Genomic DNA, 19186 nt, shown 5'->3' with positions numbered 1-19186 from the left:
CCGTCTCTACTAAAAAATACAAAAAACTAGCCGGGCGAGATGGCGGGCGCCTGTAGTCCCAGTTACTTGGGAGGCTGAGGCAGGAGAATGGTGTAAACCCGGGAGGCGGAGCTTGCAGTGAGCTGAGATCCGGCCACTGCACTCCAGCCCGGGCGACAGAGCGAGACTCTGTCTCAAAAAAAATGTTTTGGGGCCAGGCACGGTGCGGTGGCTGGCCTGGCACGGTGGCTGGCCAGGCACAGTGGTTCACACCTGTAATCCCAGCACTTTGGGAAGCTAAGGCAGGTGGATCAGGACCTCGAAACCAGCCTGGCCAACATGGTGAAATCCTGTCTCTAAACACAAAAATTGACCAGGCATGATGGCGCGTGCCTATAATCCCAGCTACTCGAGAAGCTGAGGCAGGAGAATCACTTGAACCCAGGAGGCGGAGGTTGCAGTGAGTCAAGATTGCACCACTGCACTCCAACCTCTCAGGAAAAAAAAAAAAAAAGGTTTTGGAACTAAATAGAGGTAGTCTATTTTGTGACTGGCTTCTTTCACTTAGCATAATGTTTTCAAGATTCATTCATGTTGCAGCATGTAAAACATTAGCTAAGTGAAAGTCACAAAAGACTACCTATTTATTATACAATTCCATTTACAGAAAACATCTAGAATAGCAAATCTGTAGAGACAAAGTAGACTGGTGGTTGCTCAGGGCTGGGGAGGATGAGTGAATGGGGTAATGACAGTTCATGGGTAGGTTTCTTTCTGATTTGATAAAAATGTTATAAAATTGACTGTGGCAATGGTTGTACATTATCTGTGAATCTACTGAAAACACTAACTCATACACAATAAGTGAACTAATTATACTGCATGTTGATTATTTCTTAATAAAGCTGCTTTTTAAAAGTTCAGATTTGATGGTGCCATCAAAGCCCAAAATTTTTAAGTTCTTAAATCTTAAAGGACAGATTACTTAAAGGACAACTTAAAGGACAATCTGAGTTGGTGACTGTGCTAGGGGCTTCAAATATCCTGTCAACCAATTTTACAACAATCTTATCAAGCATATGAGGAAAGTGAGGCACAGGTAAGTAACTTGCCCAAAGGAACATTGTACAGCTAAGTCAGAGCTAGGATCTGAACCCAGGTCAGTCAACTCCCGAGTCCTATGTTGTTTCCACTATGCTTATGTGTAGATTTGGTCCTTTATTCAACCCAGAAAAGATGCCAACATCACACTAACTTATTAACTAATCAGAATGCCAGGCTGAACACTCCAGCTAAAATATGAAATTATCAATAGAATAAAAAGTAAAATACATACCAATAGGTGCCAGGTTATTACATACAGAAATAAGTAAACAGAGACCCATTACCTCAATAATTTCCTTTCTTTTACTATCTTCTACAGAGTTTCCCCTTTTCTCTCAGCATGAAATTTTACCTTTCATTTCTCTTTCCTGGATTTCCCGTTCCTTCTTAGCTTGAATGGCAAGCAACCTTCTGCTCTTCACAGCACTAATCATGTCTTCAGCTTCTGTATCTACTTGGGGCTCAAACTTCACAATTTCTTTTTTCCTATCAGTTTTGCCTAACCCATTCTCCACTTTTCCATTTTCTTTATTTTTGGCTTCCATTTCTTTCCGTTTCTGTTTCTCTGCTCTCTTCTTATCATTTTCTTCCTTCAACACAGCAAGCCGCTCCTTCCACAACTCTGCAGACATCTGCTGCCTGGTCTCCATGTGGTCTTGCACAGAGTATGTCATGAGGATCCGGTGGCACAGTGCTGTCAAGATCTGTAACTTCTCTTCTGACGTCAGCTCAAAAAATTCAGAGGTCTCCAGCTTTTCTAGGAACTCATCTCGTACCTCATTATCCTCAAATGCAGCTGAATCTTTATTGTCATCTGTGTCTGAGCCCTCGCTTTCCTCCTGAACATCACATCTACGCAAGCAGAGCCGCACCAGCTCTGAAACAGAATGCAGAGTCAAGGGGATTTCCGACAGCTTCATTCCCAATTCACCATAGTCTTCTGCTATCTCATCTTGTAGTAGGGTCTGTAAGAGGATGACCAACACCCTATTAAGGTATAAAAAGCCACCCTTATCTGCACTCAAGGCTTCCATAAGGGACACAGCAGTAATAGGATACTGAGCATCTGGTAAAAGTAGCCCAGAATAACAGCTCAAGAATTCCACCACCATGGCCACATCCCCAAACAGCGTGTTGGGCAGCCCTTCAGGGGTATCCACCAATCTGAATGGTGGAAGGTTTTTGCCAGTTAACTCTTGGTCCTCATACCGCTTCTGTTTTTCTAATCTCTCAAGCATTTCTTTTTCTCTTCGTTCTTTGGCTTTTTCCTTCAACTTCTTTTTCAGTTCCTCCCGTTTCTTTTTCAAATATTCTTTCCGTTGCTCTTCAGACATAGAAGCCCACCTCTTTTTGTGCTCTAGAAGTTCATAGCGTTTTTGAACAAGACTTCGCAATTCTTCTGGGAGACGAGCTCTATCTTCACTAGAGAGAAGACGAGCTGTTTTGGAGATAACACAGGACAGGGCGCTCCTCTTGTCCTCCCTGTCTTTATTTTCTTTGTAGTAGGCAATGAGGTGTAGGGCTGCAGGAGGCAGATGTTTATGAGGTTTACTAGAGGACCTAGGTGTACTCCCAGAATTCCGTGGGGTTCGCGTCATCTTCTGTGTACCTTTGGCCATATCCAACAGAGTCATCTGCTTCATTTTGGTTTTAGGAGTCTTCAGTCCCTTTTTGGGAGATTTGGAATTCCCTGTGGATTTCTGTCCATTCAGGATGCCTTTGCTTCTGCCCTTTGCCTTCAAAGGCTTGTCACTGTGCTTTCCTGGTTTCTTGGCAGGTGGGCCTTTTTTAGGAATGTGAAAGTTAGCGTGCAGCTTATTGGGCGACATCATCTTCATCATTTCTTCTAGATGTTCTTCAGGAGATTTGGAATTCTTTGAGTTCTTCACTTTGAGTGGCGAGCCACTCAACGACTTCTTCAAGTGTACGTGACACCATAACTTAGGATTTAGTGGTGAACTAAGAGAAGAGTTGTCTGTCTTGGATTTCTTTGAGGGCTTCCTGTCTGGGGATCCAGTATTCTTCCTCTTAGTAGAAGGGTTGAGAGTCATATACTAGAATTTAAGAATAGGAGCAAAATTAATTTTAAAATCTAAAACTAACTTAAGCAACATTTAAGCATCTTAAAGGCCCTCTTCCCCAGCTATTCAGGTAAAGCTACATATTCATATCTCTTCATAGATACTTTGTCCCTGAAAAAAGCAAAGACATGAACGTTAGCTAAGGTTTTTTAGTATGTCAACACAAAATTCCCTTGACATCCAGACTTAATATTAGACATTTTTGCTATGTAACTAGTTCTCTGTTTATATATATTAATGGTTCTTAAATATTTAAACAAAATCTGTGAACCCCTCCACCAGAAATATTAGACAAAAACTACACATACAATTTCAGAGAATCCATCCATGGACCCCAGATTAAGGATATATGATCGACAAAATGGCAGTATCTGAAAAGTTTAAAATGCACTGTTCTTGAAACAAGAATGAATTTTCATCCTTTCACTGTTGGTTACTATTCAGGGCATTTTACGCTTTTAAGCAGAAATGATACTGCTTAGAGTACTTTTGTCTAAACTCTAAGGCACATTTTCTGATAAAAGCAACAGTTAGTGTAAGAACGTGAACACTGCTCACAGATAAAGACACCTCCTGACCTGGGCCTCAAACTCCCCTTTGTCCTCACCCCACACTTTTTTTTTTTGAGACGGAGTTTCGCTCTTTTTGCCCAGGCTGGAATACAATGGCGCGATCTCGGCTCACCACTACCTCCGCCTCCCAGGTTCAAGTGATTCTCCTGCCTCAGCCTCCTGAGTAGCTGGGATTACAGGCATGCGCCACCATGCCACATTACTTGGCCACCCCACACTTTTAAGAATACATTCTGGCGGGCACGGTGGCTCACACCTGTAATCCCAGCACTCTGGGAGGCCAAGGCAGGTGGATCACTTGAGGTCAGGAGTTGGAGACCAGCCTGGCCAACATGGTGAAATCCTGTCTCTACTAAAAATGCAAAAATTAGCCAGGTGTAGTGGCACATGTCTGTTACCCCAGCTACTCAGGAGGCTGAGGCTCGAGATCACTTGAACCCAGGAGGAGGAGGTTGCAGTGAGTCAGGATCACGTCACTGCACTCCAGCCTGGAGGACAGAGCAAGACCCCCGTCTCAAAAAAAAAAAAAGAGAATTCATTCCCATGACTAATTTCACACCATTCTCCTTTGAACATACCCTCTTATCTTCCAAATCCACTCCCTCTAGTCCCGCAACTCTACAGTCCTTCAATCTCACCAGAACCTTAAACCCATTAATTTTATTACATTTTCACCACCCTAACCCCCATGTCTTGCTTTACTCAGATTAAATTTTAGTCAATCATGATAATTCATCTCACATAAACCTATAGTTCCCTTGTCTCTCTTATTCTACTTGGAAAAGCCATAACCCTGATTAACTCACTCTATTTACTCCTGCCCTGCATATGTTCAGCTTAAACACGGCTAAAATAATAGATACAATAAAAGCGAGGGGTCTCAGCCAGGCGCGGTGACTCACGCCTGTAATCCCAGCACTTTGGGAGGCCAAGGCGGGCGGATCACGAGGTCAGGAGATTGAGACCAACCTGGCTAACATGGTGAAACCCTGTCTCTACTAAAAATACAAAAAAATTAGCCAGGCGTGGTGGCGGGCGCCTGCAGTCCCAGCTACCTGGGAGACTGAGGGATGAACCCGGGAGGCGGAGCTTGCAGTGAGCCGAGATCATGCCACTGCACTCCAGCCTGGGTGACAGAGCAAGACTCTGCCTCAAAAAAAAAAAAAAAAGTGAGTAGTCTCACTTTAAATTCATTGCCAGGCACCTCAAATAGGTCCTCCACATCACCTAGTAAACAGTGTGTTCCTTTAGTCCACTCATGTTCCCACTCTCCTGATACACATCTCGTCTCCTCAAACCTCCCATGCCTCACCTCCATCATACACAATCAGTTAACAGGTTACAGTCTGGTCCATTTGTCACGATACCACTGCTTCTCTTTTTAAATGTGCATTGAAAAAAAGAAAAACCAAACTCTATGAGTGGAACACTTTAAAAAAGATAATTACGAAGAAAAACGCCTGACAGCTAAAATGCAAACTAATTGAAAATACCAAGTAATCCAAAATACAGCCCATTTCAGAGGAAAACTGTTGCTTTAAGTGATTAGGGAAAAGACTAGAGAAACTCTAGAATATGTAATTATTACCAAAAGCAGCTAAGCCCATCAATGGCACTCACAGATATGAACATCCAGTTTTTGAACAGAAGGGACTAACCGGAAAAGAGCAATACGTAAAGAAGTAGTCTAAAGACAACAAGTAGGTCAGGCTAGTTTGAGATGAGACTACAGGCAAGAAAACAGGTAAGAATTACTGAATATAGAATTATGAGCCCCTTAAAAAAGGGTACAGGGAAATGGTTAAGGTGAGATAAATCCCAGAGATCACAGAGTAAAACACCTATGCTCTTGTTAGGAGAAAAGCAAATAAGTTTAGTAAAATCAAATAAGCTGTACTATAAAGCCATTTAAGGTTTTTTCTTTTTTTTTTTGTCTGGAGTGCAGTAGCGCAATCCTGGCTCATTGCAACCTCCACCTCCCAGGCTCGAGCGATTCTCCTGCCTCAGCCTCCCAAGTAGGTGGGATTATAGGTGTGCACCACCACACCCAGCTAATTTTGGTATTTTTAGTAGAAACAGGTTTCACTATGTTGGCCAGCTTGGTCTCGAACTCCTGACCTCAGGTGATCTGCCACCTCCGCCCCCCCAAAGTGTTGGGATTATAGGCATGAGCCACCCAGCCAGGCCCCAATTAAGACTTAAACATTGAAGATATAATGAGAGAAACGAGCCCACAGAACCATGGCTACACACAGAGGAAAAAAACATGGCCTGCACTGAGTAGGATATACTTAACAAATCCCTCTTTTGGCTAAGTTATCTAACTTTAAAGGCCCATTGGCCTTTGAAGAGTTCCAGGCAACTGCAGGTTATTGTTCCTCTGCCCGACTTTCTGTTGCCTGATTAAAACTGGAATGTGTTGTTCCCCAATCCCCAAAAATCATCATTAGAATGGGCTGACAAAGAGGCTTTACAGCTTTACAACATATAAACCCTATCCATGACTCCTGGATTACTTTCCCTAGATGCAGAATTTCCTCATTCTAGTTTCCCAGAACTACATTTCACAAAATGCTAGGAAGAATAAGCCAAGATAACTTATTTAAGACTCCAGTCTCCTCATGGACAGTAATACTATCAGTACTCCAAAGAGAATATGGCAGAGGCCATCCAAATTGCAGAGCAAGACCCATTACTACCCTGACAAGAAATAAGAACAAATGTGTGCCCCCAAAAAGTTAACAACCTTCTTCAGTCAGCCTTGGAAAATCTTCAGAGTATACACATAGAGACGGACATTTTTTCTAATGCTCAGAACAACAGATTATATATTTAAAGTTATCCTAAAATGAAATTTATTGCTAAAAAGACTAAGTTTCATTTTTAGCATTTTAAATAGGTTTGTTTTAATAGGGCCTGTTACAATAACTGGGACACTTCTTTATTTACTGATTATAGTTCTATTTTAAAAGAAAAATCACTCACATTTTTCATAAGGTTCTTTAAACTTCTTCCACTTAGAAGCATAGTAGCATGAAGAAATGACACAAGAAAAAGGTGGGATGGCTTAGCCATGAGAGTCTAGCAATCCATTTTTATTCATAAGGTGTGTTTTTGTGGCAAGCCACACCATGTTTTTTTGTTTGTTTTTTTCTTAAAAATTAAAGAAATGAACTCACCCAACCCCCTCCCAATAGGCCGGCTCCCCACGTGAGCAGTCCTTCAGTAACTGGATCATCTCAGCATGGGGCATGCTGGGCAGTCACAGCCAAATGGGAGCCGGCTTGGCTGGACTCAGGGGGATCTGAAAAAGTATAAAACCACTTATGCGCCAACGGTGCTCCCTATCCCCCACTCAGCACAGTTATTCTACCAGATGAGCGGACGGGGAGGGAGAAGAAAGGACACCTGGATTACTACTAGTATAATTTTTGGCAGAGGCCCTTCCTAATTGCTAAACAGAAATAAATATTTATGACTGTCTCAGTAGCATGGAAGGTTGAAAGGAAAAGAGCATCCACAATTTTACATTTGTTCCTGTCACTTGAAACTCACCACAACCACAAATATCTGTCTGCAACTCCTGTTTCTTGATTAAAAATACGATAAAAATGAAAGAAATTACTTGTAGTAGCTCATTCAGATGCTGCATACAATTTAATAATAAGCAATATAATCTAGGCAGCAAAACCCTAAATTAGCAAACCTTGGCAATCTCTAGTCTGATTCTTATCTAACTGTTCTCATTCACCCAAGGCAACATGTTAGAACTTTGAGGACAACACTCAAATAGCGGGCTTTTCTCAACTTCCATATGCCTTTATTAGCAAATTTGCAAAATTTGTTACTATAAAATATATTTAAACTGTTTTCAAAATAATATAATTTACTTTTCACTTTTTTTTCTTCTAGCAAAGCATTCCTTCAACAATATAATTTACATTTTAAAGTACTTCTGTTCTAATCCCTAACTCGCAAACTTTTTTTTCCCTCCCCTCAAAACAGTGTCTCACTCTGTCTGTCACACAGGCTGGAGTGCAGTGGCATGATCATAGCTCACTGCAAACTTGACCTCCTGGGCTCAAGGGATCACCCTGCCTCCGTCTCCGAAGTAGCCTGGACTAAAGGCACACACCACCATGCCCGGTTAATTTTTTGTGTGTGTGTGTAGAAACAGGGTCTCACCATGTTACCCAGGCTGGTCTCAAACTCATGGGCTCAAGCAATCCTCCCACCTCAGCCTCCCAAAGTGCTGAAATTACAAGCAGGAGCCACTACACCCAGCCATAAACAACAAACAAACTTTAGGAGTGAGACTTCATTTAAAGAAAAATCAGGCCAGGTGTGGTGGCTCACGCCTGTAATCCTAGCACTTTGGGAAGCCGAGGCGGGTGGATCACAAGGTCCAGGGATTGAGACCATCCTGGCCAACACGGTGAAACCCCATCTCTACTAAAAATACAAAAATTAGCCGGGTGTGGTGGCAGGTGCCTATAGTCTCAGCTACTCAGGAGGCTGAGGCAGGAGAATTGCTTGAGGCCGGGAGGTGGAGGTTGCAGTGAGCCGAGATTACGTCACTGCATCCCAGCCTGGTGACAAGGCGAGACTGTGTCTCAGAAAAAAAAAAAAAAGAGAAAGAGAAAGAGAAAGAGAGAGAGAGAGAGAGAGAAAGAGAGATCGATCAGCCACGCATGATAGCTCACGCCTGTAATCCCAACACTTCGGGGGTCAGGGGAGTGGGGACTGCTTGAGTCCAGAGTTTGAGACCAGCCTGGGTAACATGGCGAGATCCTGTCTCTGCAACAAATTAAAAATAAAAATTAGCTGGGCTTCGTGGTGCACACCTGTGGTCTCAGCTACTTAGGAGGCTAAGGTAGGTGGATCGCTTGAGCCCAGAGGTCAAGAATGAAGTGAGTTATGATCGCACCACTGCTCCTCCAGCCTGGACAGAGCAAGATCCTGTCTCAAAAAAATAAAAAATAAAATAAAATATGCAATATCATGAGCAATGGACAAAATTATGTCACTGCCTTGTTACATGATGCACTGAGAATACATCAATTCTTATGTCCAAATATTCGTAACCTGAATCTAATCATGAATAAACCAAAATCAAAGAGCATTCTACAAAATAACCGAGTTCTATTATTTTAAAATGTCAAGGTTTTGAAAGACAAAGAATAGCTGAGGGACTGTCCCAGATTAGAAGAGACCAAAGAGACAAGTAAATGTAACACACGTGACACATGGTAGCACAATGAATCCTATTAAAGCAAAAAAAAATTGTTTTTTGGTTAAAAGGCGATTACTGAAGAATTGGGAAAATGTGAGTAAAAACTATAGATCAGATAATAAAGTTACTTCAACGTTAACTTCTTTATTTCGACAACTCTACTGTAGTTATGTTAGAAAATATCCTTGATTTTTTGTTTTGCTTTGTAGAGATGGAATCTTGCCATGATGCCCAGGAAGGTCCTGAACTCCTGGACTCAAGTGATCTTCCCACCTCAGCCTCCCAGAGTGCTAGAATTACACAGGTGTGAGCTAGCAATATCAATGTTTTAAAGAAATCCATATTCCAATATTCCATAAAAGGGCATCCTGCCTGGAAAATCACTTGGCTCAGGAAAAAATAATTCATGTGTGTGTGTAGACAGCAGATTAGGCCAGATGCAGTGGCTTGTGCCTGTAATCCCAACACTTTGGGAGGCTGAGGCAGGAGGATCACTTGAGACCAGGAGCTCAAGACCAGCATGGGCAAGAGTGAGACTCCATCTTTACAAAAAACAAAAAACACAAAAATCAGTTGGGCATGGTGGTGAGCACCTGTAATCCTAGCTAGTCAGAAGCATGTGGTGGGAGGACTGCTTGAGCCAGAAGTTCCAGGTTACAGTGAGCTATGATCATTCCACTGCACTGTAACCTGGGAGATAGCGTAAAGGCCTACCTCAAAAAAAAAAAAAAAAAAAGAGAGAGAGAATGATAAACGAACATGATAAATGTTAACATCTGAGGAAATCTAATTAAAGAGTACATGGAAATTCAGTAGGGTTTGTCAACTCTCCTGCATAAAATTATTCAAAATAAAATATTAAAATGTATTAAGAACAAGGCTAAACTCGTGCAGGATTCCAAATGTCTTAAAGTGTTATTTTCTTCTTATGCCTCTAATCCAAAGGTTTCCCTACTAGGATTTATCAGTCTAAAATAAGAGCTCAAACATGATGGAGAGACTAACAAAACAGGGCTTCAATGTATTACAAGAGGAAAATGAGCTGCAGATTTCATCTTAGATGACAGTTATCACCCAACTTCCTTGTAAATCATTCCTCCAAGTCATTGGGCCTACAAAAAATTATGCTGCCCCCTAAAGTCCAAATGTCAGTGGCATTTTTCTCCAACAAATGGAACTTCTTCAAGAAATGAATAGCCAGTTACCTATTATATGCAACATACTATACTAAACATTACAAGATATAAAATAAGCAAGGTAGTTCTTATTCTCAAGTAATTTTTTATTCTAGAAAGAATTTGGAAAACCACAAACACACCCTCATCATCATATTAAGTACTCAGGTAAAAATTCCTGCACCTTTACATAATTTTCCTCTCTCCCACGTAAGCCCTCCCTACGGATCCCTTGCTAAAACTTTTTTTTTTCTTTTGGAGACAGAGTCTCGCTCTGTTACCCAGGCTGGAGTGCAGTAGCGCAATCTCGGCTCACTATAAGCTGCGCCTCCCAGGTTCAAGCAATTCTCCTGCCTCAGTCTCCCGTGTAGCTTGGGACTACAGGCGCCCACCACCAAACCCTGCAAATTTTTTGTATTTCTAGTAGAGGTCTCGATCTCCTGACCTCGTGATCCACCCACCTTGGCCTCCAAAGTGCTGGGATTACAGGCGTGAGCCAGCACACACCCAGCCTGCTAAAACTATTGCTCAGAACTCCCTCTCTTTACGCCTGGTCTCTCTCTACAGTAAATGTACTCAGAGCCTGATAGAACATTAAATTCTACAAAATCCAAAGGGTATACAGAGAGAGAAAATATCCCAGGCCTTTGGATGGATGGGTCCTATGTGATCAACTTTAATCCTCAACAGATTATTTTAAATTTCTTCTAGATAGAGAATCCAAAGCAATGTTTTAAATTCTACTTACCATCTGTGTTCTTTACTATGTTTTGCCCTGGCTGAGAAGCCAAAATACTAATTTTATAAATAGGAAAAACATAGCTTATATACAGAAAACAATCAGTGACATGTCAAGTAGTATTGGGAAATAAGAAATTATTGTTTAAGATAGGGAAAACAAATAATAAATCTGAGTATAAGCCTTTAACTCTGTAAACCAGTATTTTACATGAGTCTTAAGTTTTCTGAGTAAAATCACTGCCCTCTTATAGCATTTTACTCTAAGCAAGCTTCCATTTCCTAGTTTCAACCTAAATTATAGCCAAATTTCATAACATTAGTAATTTAAGCCCCCACTAGAAATTCTGGGAGAAGCTTATTTCTTCAGAAATTACCTTTCAGGTTATAAGTTCCCAGAGTTCTAGTCTCTCTCTCCTACAAAAATTGTGGATCAGCTGGGCGTGGTGGTACATGCCTGTAGTCCCTAGCTACCAGTGAGACAGAGGGAGGAGGATCACTTGAGCCCAGAAGTTTCAGGCTGCAGTGAACTGTGATTGTCCCACTGCACTCCAGCCTGGGCAACACAGCAAGACCCTGTCTCTAAAGTAAGAAATAAGGGTGGATTGGCTTTTATGTCTTAGGAAACTCAAAAAATCTTTTACCCATAAAAAGAGTCTTTCACATTATTAACATACTTGAATCACTAAACTAAAATACATAAAGAGAGCTGTAAGATTAGAAAAGAGGAAAATATTTAAGGACTCAAGTAATCCAAGAATTAGTCTAAAACCCATTTAGAGATGGTTTCATAGAGTTCTCATACAGTTAAGACAGTAATCTCATGTGAAGACCAGAGAAAGTTGAATCATGGTTCCAAACTCTGTGGCAACAAACCGACAGTGAACTCAAATTTCTCTTCAATAAACAAAAACGAACATCTAAGAAAAAATTATAAGTTCCATGGAAAATTTACTCCTGAACTAGAAAAAGCCAATTGCTTTCTAAATTTTTCCTTTTAAGCAAATAATAAAAATTTAAAGAGCCTAACAGAAGACACCACTTATCTTGTTGGTCTAGAATAAGAAAATCGCTAAGTGCTAAAACTATGACTGGAGGTCTTTACTATGTTTTGGAGAAACAAAATTATTTTTCAATATGCTTTTGTCATCATAATCAACTTAAGATAACTGAGCTAATTTAGTTGTTATGACTTGAGATGTCTTTATATTTTCATAATTAAATGAAATGGGAAAAAAAGAAATCCTGGAAATGTGACCTAGTTTTAATGGATCAAGAGCCCTTTTCTGATTCTACTCTGGCCCAGAGACCAAGATGAAAATTATCAGCCAGTATGCTGTGTTAAATTTACCAATGAAAGAAGCATTAAGTACTTTCAAAACCTAAATTTAAAAAAAACACCTTATCAGATAAAGTTTGAAACGGAAAAGAAAATCGAAATCCTAGACCAGCGTCTTAAGTTTTGTCATCACTTTCTGTTGGTTCTGATTAGACCAGGTCTCAAATTCCCCATCTGTAAAATGAAACATATAACTTCATAAAAGTATTTTGAAAATCAAAAGAGATGATTTTTTAAATTATTCCTTCTCGGTCGGGCGTGGTGGCTCACATCTGTAATACCAGCACTTTGGGAGGCCGAAGCAGCCAGATCACTTGAGGTCAGGAGCTCGAGACCAGCATGGCCAACATGGCAAAACCCCATCTCTACTAAAAGTACAAAAATTAGCTGGGTGTGGTGGTGTATGCCTGTAATCCCAGCTACTCAGGAGGCTGAGAAGGAGGATGTTGCAGTGAACAGAGATCGCACCACTGCACTCCAGCCTGGGTGACACAGCAAGACTCCATTTCAAATTAAAAAAAAAAAAAATACTCTTCAAGAGGAAAATACTAGGTTTTCCACTAACCTATCACACACAGTGCTTCTCATTCCAGGTTCTTTTTAAGGTTGCCACTGTATGTGATCATCTTGTCTGACATGCAAAATCAGTTTTCATTCTTAAAACTGGTTAACAAAATACTTTTTATATTTATACCATACCTCATTCCAAAAAGGGTCTGAGGCACAAAAGCACATGTATGTAGAGTTTTTAAATTATGCTAGCCTAATAAAACATAAATTGAACTGGGGAAGATATTCAATGTGGCCTCTCCCCTACCAACCTCACATCACAACCTATATGAAACAGATATACCTGAAAATTTTTTAATTCATTATCTGATGTTAGAGTTCAAAACCTGCTATAAATATAAATATACTGGAGCCATCAAAGAAATAATGATGCTTTATCCTGCTGTCCAAAAATTAACAGTGACCTTACCTTGTATGGATCAAGTAAAAAGTCACTGAACTTGCTGGGCAGAGAATATTTCTTCACCAATTCATCTTCTACGACCCAAGGTGCATTTTCACCAGTACCAGCTCGTAATGCATTATGCCGTATAAAGTATCGAACTATCTCCTTATTTGGTGGGCGCTCTGTACGAATCAAGCTGTCTGCTGGCACATTACTGATGATCTAGGTTAAAAATAAATAAATAACTCAACACTGGGGTAAAAAGTAATTACCCAAACGAGAACAAGCAATATATGTTCTCTCCAGAAAAATCAAAATTCCATCTACATCAATAGAGCTACAAATTAGGAAGAAAAAAAAAAATTGGCCAGGGATGGTATCTTACACTTGTAATCTCATTAACTCAGGAGGCCAAGGCGTAAAGACCGTTTGAGGCCAGAAGTTAGACATCAGCCTGGGAAATATAAAAAGACCCTCTGTGTACAAATATCAAAATATGCCAATAGTACTAGCTACCTGGGAGCCTGAAGTAGAATTACTTGAACCCAGGAGATAGAGGCTATAATGAGCTATGGTCACACCAATGCACTCCAGCCTGGGCAACACAGTGGGACCCTCTCTCTTAAAAAAAGAGAGAAAACGGAGAATAATTTTCAGAGACAGAACATCAATTTAAAAACATCCTTACGTAATCTGTCAATATGTATCAAAGTTTTCTAAAAATATGTATACCCTTTCAGCAATTCCTCTCGTTAAGAATTTATCTTAGGAAGTAAATGGACAAAGTCATCATCAAATGCTTGTAATAGCAAAAAGGTGAGGAAGGGGTTGAGGGTTATTACCTAAAGGTACATCAATAAGGGATTTGTTAAATGAAAATATGTACATATAATGGACACTCCAGTCCTAAGAAAAAAGTTTCTCAACCCAGAAAAATTCATCAGAATCATCTAGGGTGCTATTAAAATGCAGATCCTGGCCGGGCGCGGTGGCTCAAGCCTGTAATCCCAGCACTTTGGGAGGCCGAGACGGGCGGATCACAAGGTCAGGAGATCAAGACCATCCTGGCTAACACGGTGAAACCCCGTCTCTACTAAAAAATACAAAAAACTAGCCGGGCGAAGTGGCGGGTGCCTGTAGTCCCAGCTACTCGGGAGGCTGAGGCAGGAGAATGGCGTGAACCCGAGAGGAGGAGCTTGCAGTGAGCTGAGATCTGGCCACTGCACTCCAGCCTGGGTGACAGAGCGAGACTCCGTCTCAAAAAAAAAAAAAAAAAAAAAAAATGCAGATCCTTGGCCCTCACCACACACTTAATGAATCTTATGACTCTCTGGCAGTAAAGGTTACGAATCAACATGTGTAATCAGCTCTCCTGGTGACTATCACATACATTAAAATCTGAGAACATTGCTTTGGAAGAAAGTTTAATGACATTACAGATGCTTAGCACACAATAAATGAACAAATTAAGTTATAAAATAATACAGACAGAATAGTTCTACTTTTAAAAGTCACTTAATAGCAGGAAACAGAGAAGGAAGGAAAACAAATTTTTTTTTAAAAAAAGTCACTTAGGAGCTAACTACCATTTACTAAATCTGTATTCACCAATTATCTCTGAGCATGACATCAGATATCATCTCTTTCTTATTCGCATTTTCTTTCTTCCTAAAACCAACTTACTCTTTGTGAACAAAATATCATCTATATCAATAGGGCTCATCAATAAGAATACAAGTGATACTTAGGGAAGTGGTTAAAACTAAGCATGTTTTAATCAGCTACCTTGCTGAATGAGAAGAAAGTCTGTGAAAAATTGTATTTAACAATATCCAATATTCAAAAATAAAAAGAAATCCTGGATGGGCACAGTGGCTCATGCCTGTAATCCCAGCACTTTGGGAGGCCAAGGCAGGCGGATCACAAGGTCAGGAGCTCAAGACCAGCCTGGCTAACATGGTGAAAATCCGTCTCTACTAAAAATACAAAAATTAGGCATGGATAGTGGCGTGCGCCTGTAATCCCAGATACTCGTGAGGCTGAGGCAGGAGAATCGCTTGAACCCAAGAGGCAGACGCTGTAGTGAGTCAAGACGGCGCCATTGTACGCCAGCCTGAGCGACAGAACAAGACTCCATCTCAAAAGAGACAAAAAAACAAAACAAAACAAAAAAAAAAACACCTAGGCCAGGAGTGGTGGTTCACGCTTGTAATCCCAGCACTTTGGGAGGCCAAGAGGGGCAGACCACCTGAGGTCGGGAGTTCGAGATCAGCCTGGCCAACATGGTAAAACCCTGTCTCTATAAAAAATACAAAATGAGTCAGGTGTGGTGATGCATTCCTGTAATCCTAGCTACTTGGGAGGCTGAGGCTGGAGAATCACTTGAACCCAGGAGGCAGAGGATGCAGTAAGCCAAGATCGTGCCATTACACTCCAGCCTGGGCAATGAGAACAAAACTCTGACTCTAAAAAAAGAAAAAAAAAAAATTCCTAACAACCTGGCCAAGGCTTCTGATCACAAACCATAAAACCAACAGTCAGAATGGAACTGGACTTGTCAACATTCTGAGGCAGGAACAAAATAATGTAAATAAAGCAGCAAAAGATTTGGGTTATAATCCTTCCCAATCTCATTTACTGAATCAAGAACTTTGACAGTTACTAAACTTCTCAGGTCTTAGCTGTTTCTTCTGTAAAATGGTTACATCTGAAGACAAATGTGCACTGCCTTCCACACCCAGTCTGCTAATCCACCTCTTTCTATTTATAAAATTCTACACATACAAGTGGTGTAGGAGTACCTGAAAAGTAACACAGCGCCCAGCCCAAACCCATTATTTTATATACCACTATGAAAAAAACCCTTGCCAACTGATTTTACCTTATATCCTGACTCTGGACAAGTTAAAAAAAATAAAATAAAAACTGAACATCTTAGAATAAATATAATATTAAGTTAATTTGAGAGTACTTACTATTGCAGGTTATTAGCTTGTAGTTTTATAAGGTTCCTTGTAAAAGCACTGAGCAGAGTTGACTCAACGTCTGAATTTAATTATATTAACAAACGACTGCTCTACTTTTAACTGGGAGGAATGATTTCCTTGGAAAGTCCGCAACTGCTGGGAACAGATTCTTAATTTTCAAACTGAGTTTCAAGCTCAAATGTGAATTACTTATACCCTAGTAATTCCCATATAAAAAAGAGGAAAAGCATGCTATCTTCTAGGAAAGAAAATATAATTTACATTAACTTGAAGTCATTAATTACTGTAACTAGAAAACCACTCAGAATTTGCTGTACAAAGATATTCATTTGCATTTTTCTTTAGTACATAGTCTCCAACAAAAGCAACCCTATGATATTTTCTTAAAGAACATCAATCACATGTAAAAAGTTTAATGTAAAGTGTCAACTAACCTTATCTTCATTTTGTAGTTTCACATCATATTTGTGAGGCAGAAATTTTGGAGGAGCCCATTTCCTTTCTCCTTTTTTTAATGAAGTAGGAAGTTTTCGTGGCGATCTACGTGCTCTGTCATCTAGTCAAATCATAGAAAATTGTGAAAAACATAATCATTTTAATCCTTTTCATTCACTCATTAGCAAGTCTTAACTGAATGTCTGCTCTTCACTACGCACTGGGTGACGTAGCACAAAAATGAATCATGATGTCTTAACTTCAAGGAGCTAAAGTCTATAAGGAAAGTCACCAAGTAAAAAACTACAATGTGGTAAACAGCATAATAGAAGTTGGTAAAGAAAAACACTATAGGCCGGGCGCGGTGGCTCAAGCCTGTAATCCCAGCACTTTGGGAGGCCGAGACGGGCGGATCACAAGGTCAGGCGATCGAGACCATCCTGGCTAACATGGTGAAACCCCGTCTCTACTAAAAATACAAAAAACTAGCCGGGCGAGGTGGCAGGCGCCTGTAGTACCAGCTACTCGGGAGGCTGAGGCAGGAGAATGGCGTAAACCCGGGAGGCGGAGCTTGCAGTGAGCTGAGATCTGGCCACTGCACTCCAGCCTGGGCGACAGAGCGAGACTCCGTCAAAAAAAAAAAAAGAAAAACACTATGAGAGGCTGGACACAGTGGCTCACATCTGTAAACTCAGCACTTTGGGAGGCTGAGGCAGGTGGATCACCTGAGGTTGGGAGTTCAAGACCAGCCTGATCAACATGGAGAAACCCCCATCTCTACCAAAAACACAAAATTAGCCAGGCTTGGGGGCACATCCCTATAATTCCAGCTACCGAGGAGGCTGAGGCAGGAGAATCGCTTGAACCTGGGAGGCAGAAGTTGCAGAGAGCCGAGATCACACCACTGCACTCCAGCCTGGGTAACAAGAGCGAAAACTCCATCTCAAAAAAACAAAAAAGAAAAACACTATGAGAATACAGAGAAGGAATACTAACTTATTCTGGAAGGTAGGTAGAAAGATGAGTAAGAATATGACTTGGGACAGCTGTGGTAGTTCACACCTGTAATCCCAGCACTTTGGGAGGCCAAGGTAGGCGGATCCCCTGAGTTCTGGAGTTCGAGACCAGCCTGGGCAACATGGTGAAACCCTGTCTCTACAAAAAATATAAAAAATTAGCCAGGTGTGGTGGCACATGCCTGTAATCACAGCTACTTGGGCGGCTGCGGTAGGATGGCTTGAGCCTGGGAGGTCAGGGTTGCAGTGAGCCCTATCTTGCGACTGCACTCCAGGCTAGGAGACAGAGTGAGACCCTGTCTTTAAAAAAAAAAAAGAATACGACTAAAAAAGCATATGACCTCTTCAGAGACTGCAAGCAATGAGGTGTGGCTAAATATGATATATACTAGAGTCAACAAAATTTAAAAAGGTAAGCCAGGGCCATAATTAGAAAGGGCCTTGTATACCATTTAAAGAGATTAGAATTTGTCTTCCTAGCACTAAAGAACCAATGACAGTCTGTGGCTATAACTAACTACGGTGCATTCTGGAAAGATCAACATAAAATGGGACCCATCACAGTGGCTTGTGCCTGTAATCCCAGCACTTAAGGGGCCGAGGCAGGAGGATCACTTGAGGTCAACAGTTCAAGACCAGCCTGGCCAGCATGGTGAAACCCCGTCTCTACAAAAAATAGAAAAAAAATCAGCTGAGCATGGTGGCACACGCCTGTAATCCCAGCTACTCGGGAGGCTGAGGCAGGAGAATTGCTTGAACCCAGGAGGTGGAGGTTGCAGTGCTCCGAGATGACGCCACTGCACTCCAGCCTGGGCAACAGAGCGAGACTCTGTCTCAAAAAAAAAAAAAAAAAAAAGACAACGAATATAAAATGGAAAGTTGAAACTGAAGATAAGGAAATCAGAAAATACAATGCTAAACGTCTGAATTAGGCTGGGCACGGAGGCTCACACCGGTAATCCCAGAACTCTGGGAAGCTGAGGTGGGAAGACTGCTTCAGCCCAGGAGTTTAAATCAAGCCTTAGTCACATAGTGAGATCCTGTCTCTAAACAAACAAACAAATTAGCCAGGTGTGGTGATACACACGTGTGGTCTCAGCTACTCAGGAGGCTAAGACAGGAGGATCACTTGAGCCTGGGAGTTGAGGCTGCAATGAGCTATGACCACACCACTGCACCCTAGCCTGGGCGACAGAGCAAGACCCTATCTCAAAAGTAAACATCTGAATTTATGTAACTGTAATACAAAAGGAGAGTTAAGATGCATCTAGTTCGTGACCAACTAGACGTGAGAATGTTAAAGGTATCTTAAGTTTTTTGCCTTAAACACTAGGTGGATGGATGGTGAGCCAAGTAAAAGAATGAGGAGAGAACAGTTCTTGTTTACCTGCCTTGGGATACAAGAAGAGTGAGGTCAATTCAGCTTTACATATGTTGAATCTAAACTGCATAAAGGAGGGGTCAAGCGTGGTGGCTCAGGCCTGTAATTCCAGCACTTTGGGAGGCCAGGGTGGGCGGATCACCCGAGGTCCAGAGTTCAAGACCAGCCTGGCCAACATGGTGAAACCCCAT

General features: G+C 41.2%; 1 protein-coding gene across 4 annotated transcripts in view; it reads right to left on the bottom strand.

Moving 5' to 3' along the window:
• BAZ1B (bromodomain adjacent to zinc finger domain 1B) overlaps positions 1 to 19186 on the bottom strand; it is an 82612-nt gene that overhangs the window by 35415 nt on the left and 28011 nt on the right. For 3 of the 4 annotated variants that reach the window (XM_031665494.1, XM_031665495.1, XM_031665497.1), the window contains 3 exons: positions 16598 to 16719; positions 13201 to 13398; positions 1436 to 3137 (listed from right to left, as the gene is read on the bottom strand). In XM_031665494.1, the coding sequence (XP_031521354.1) occupies positions 1436 to 3137; positions 13201 to 13398; positions 16598 to 16719 (2022 nt within the window). The remainder of the gene's footprint in view (positions 1 to 1435; positions 3138 to 13200; positions 13399 to 16597; positions 16720 to 19186) is intronic. The other variant, XM_031665496.1, reaches the window with a different exon arrangement.

The sequence above is a fragment of the Papio anubis genome, chromosome 4 (genome assembly GCF_008728515.1).
Source record: "Papio anubis isolate 15944 chromosome 4, Panubis1.0, whole genome shotgun sequence".
NCBI lineage: Eukaryota > Metazoa > Chordata > Mammalia > Primates > Cercopithecidae > Papio > Papio anubis.
The sequence above is the reverse complement of the archived record's forward strand: the minus strand, read 5'-3'. Positions and strand labels throughout refer to the sequence as shown.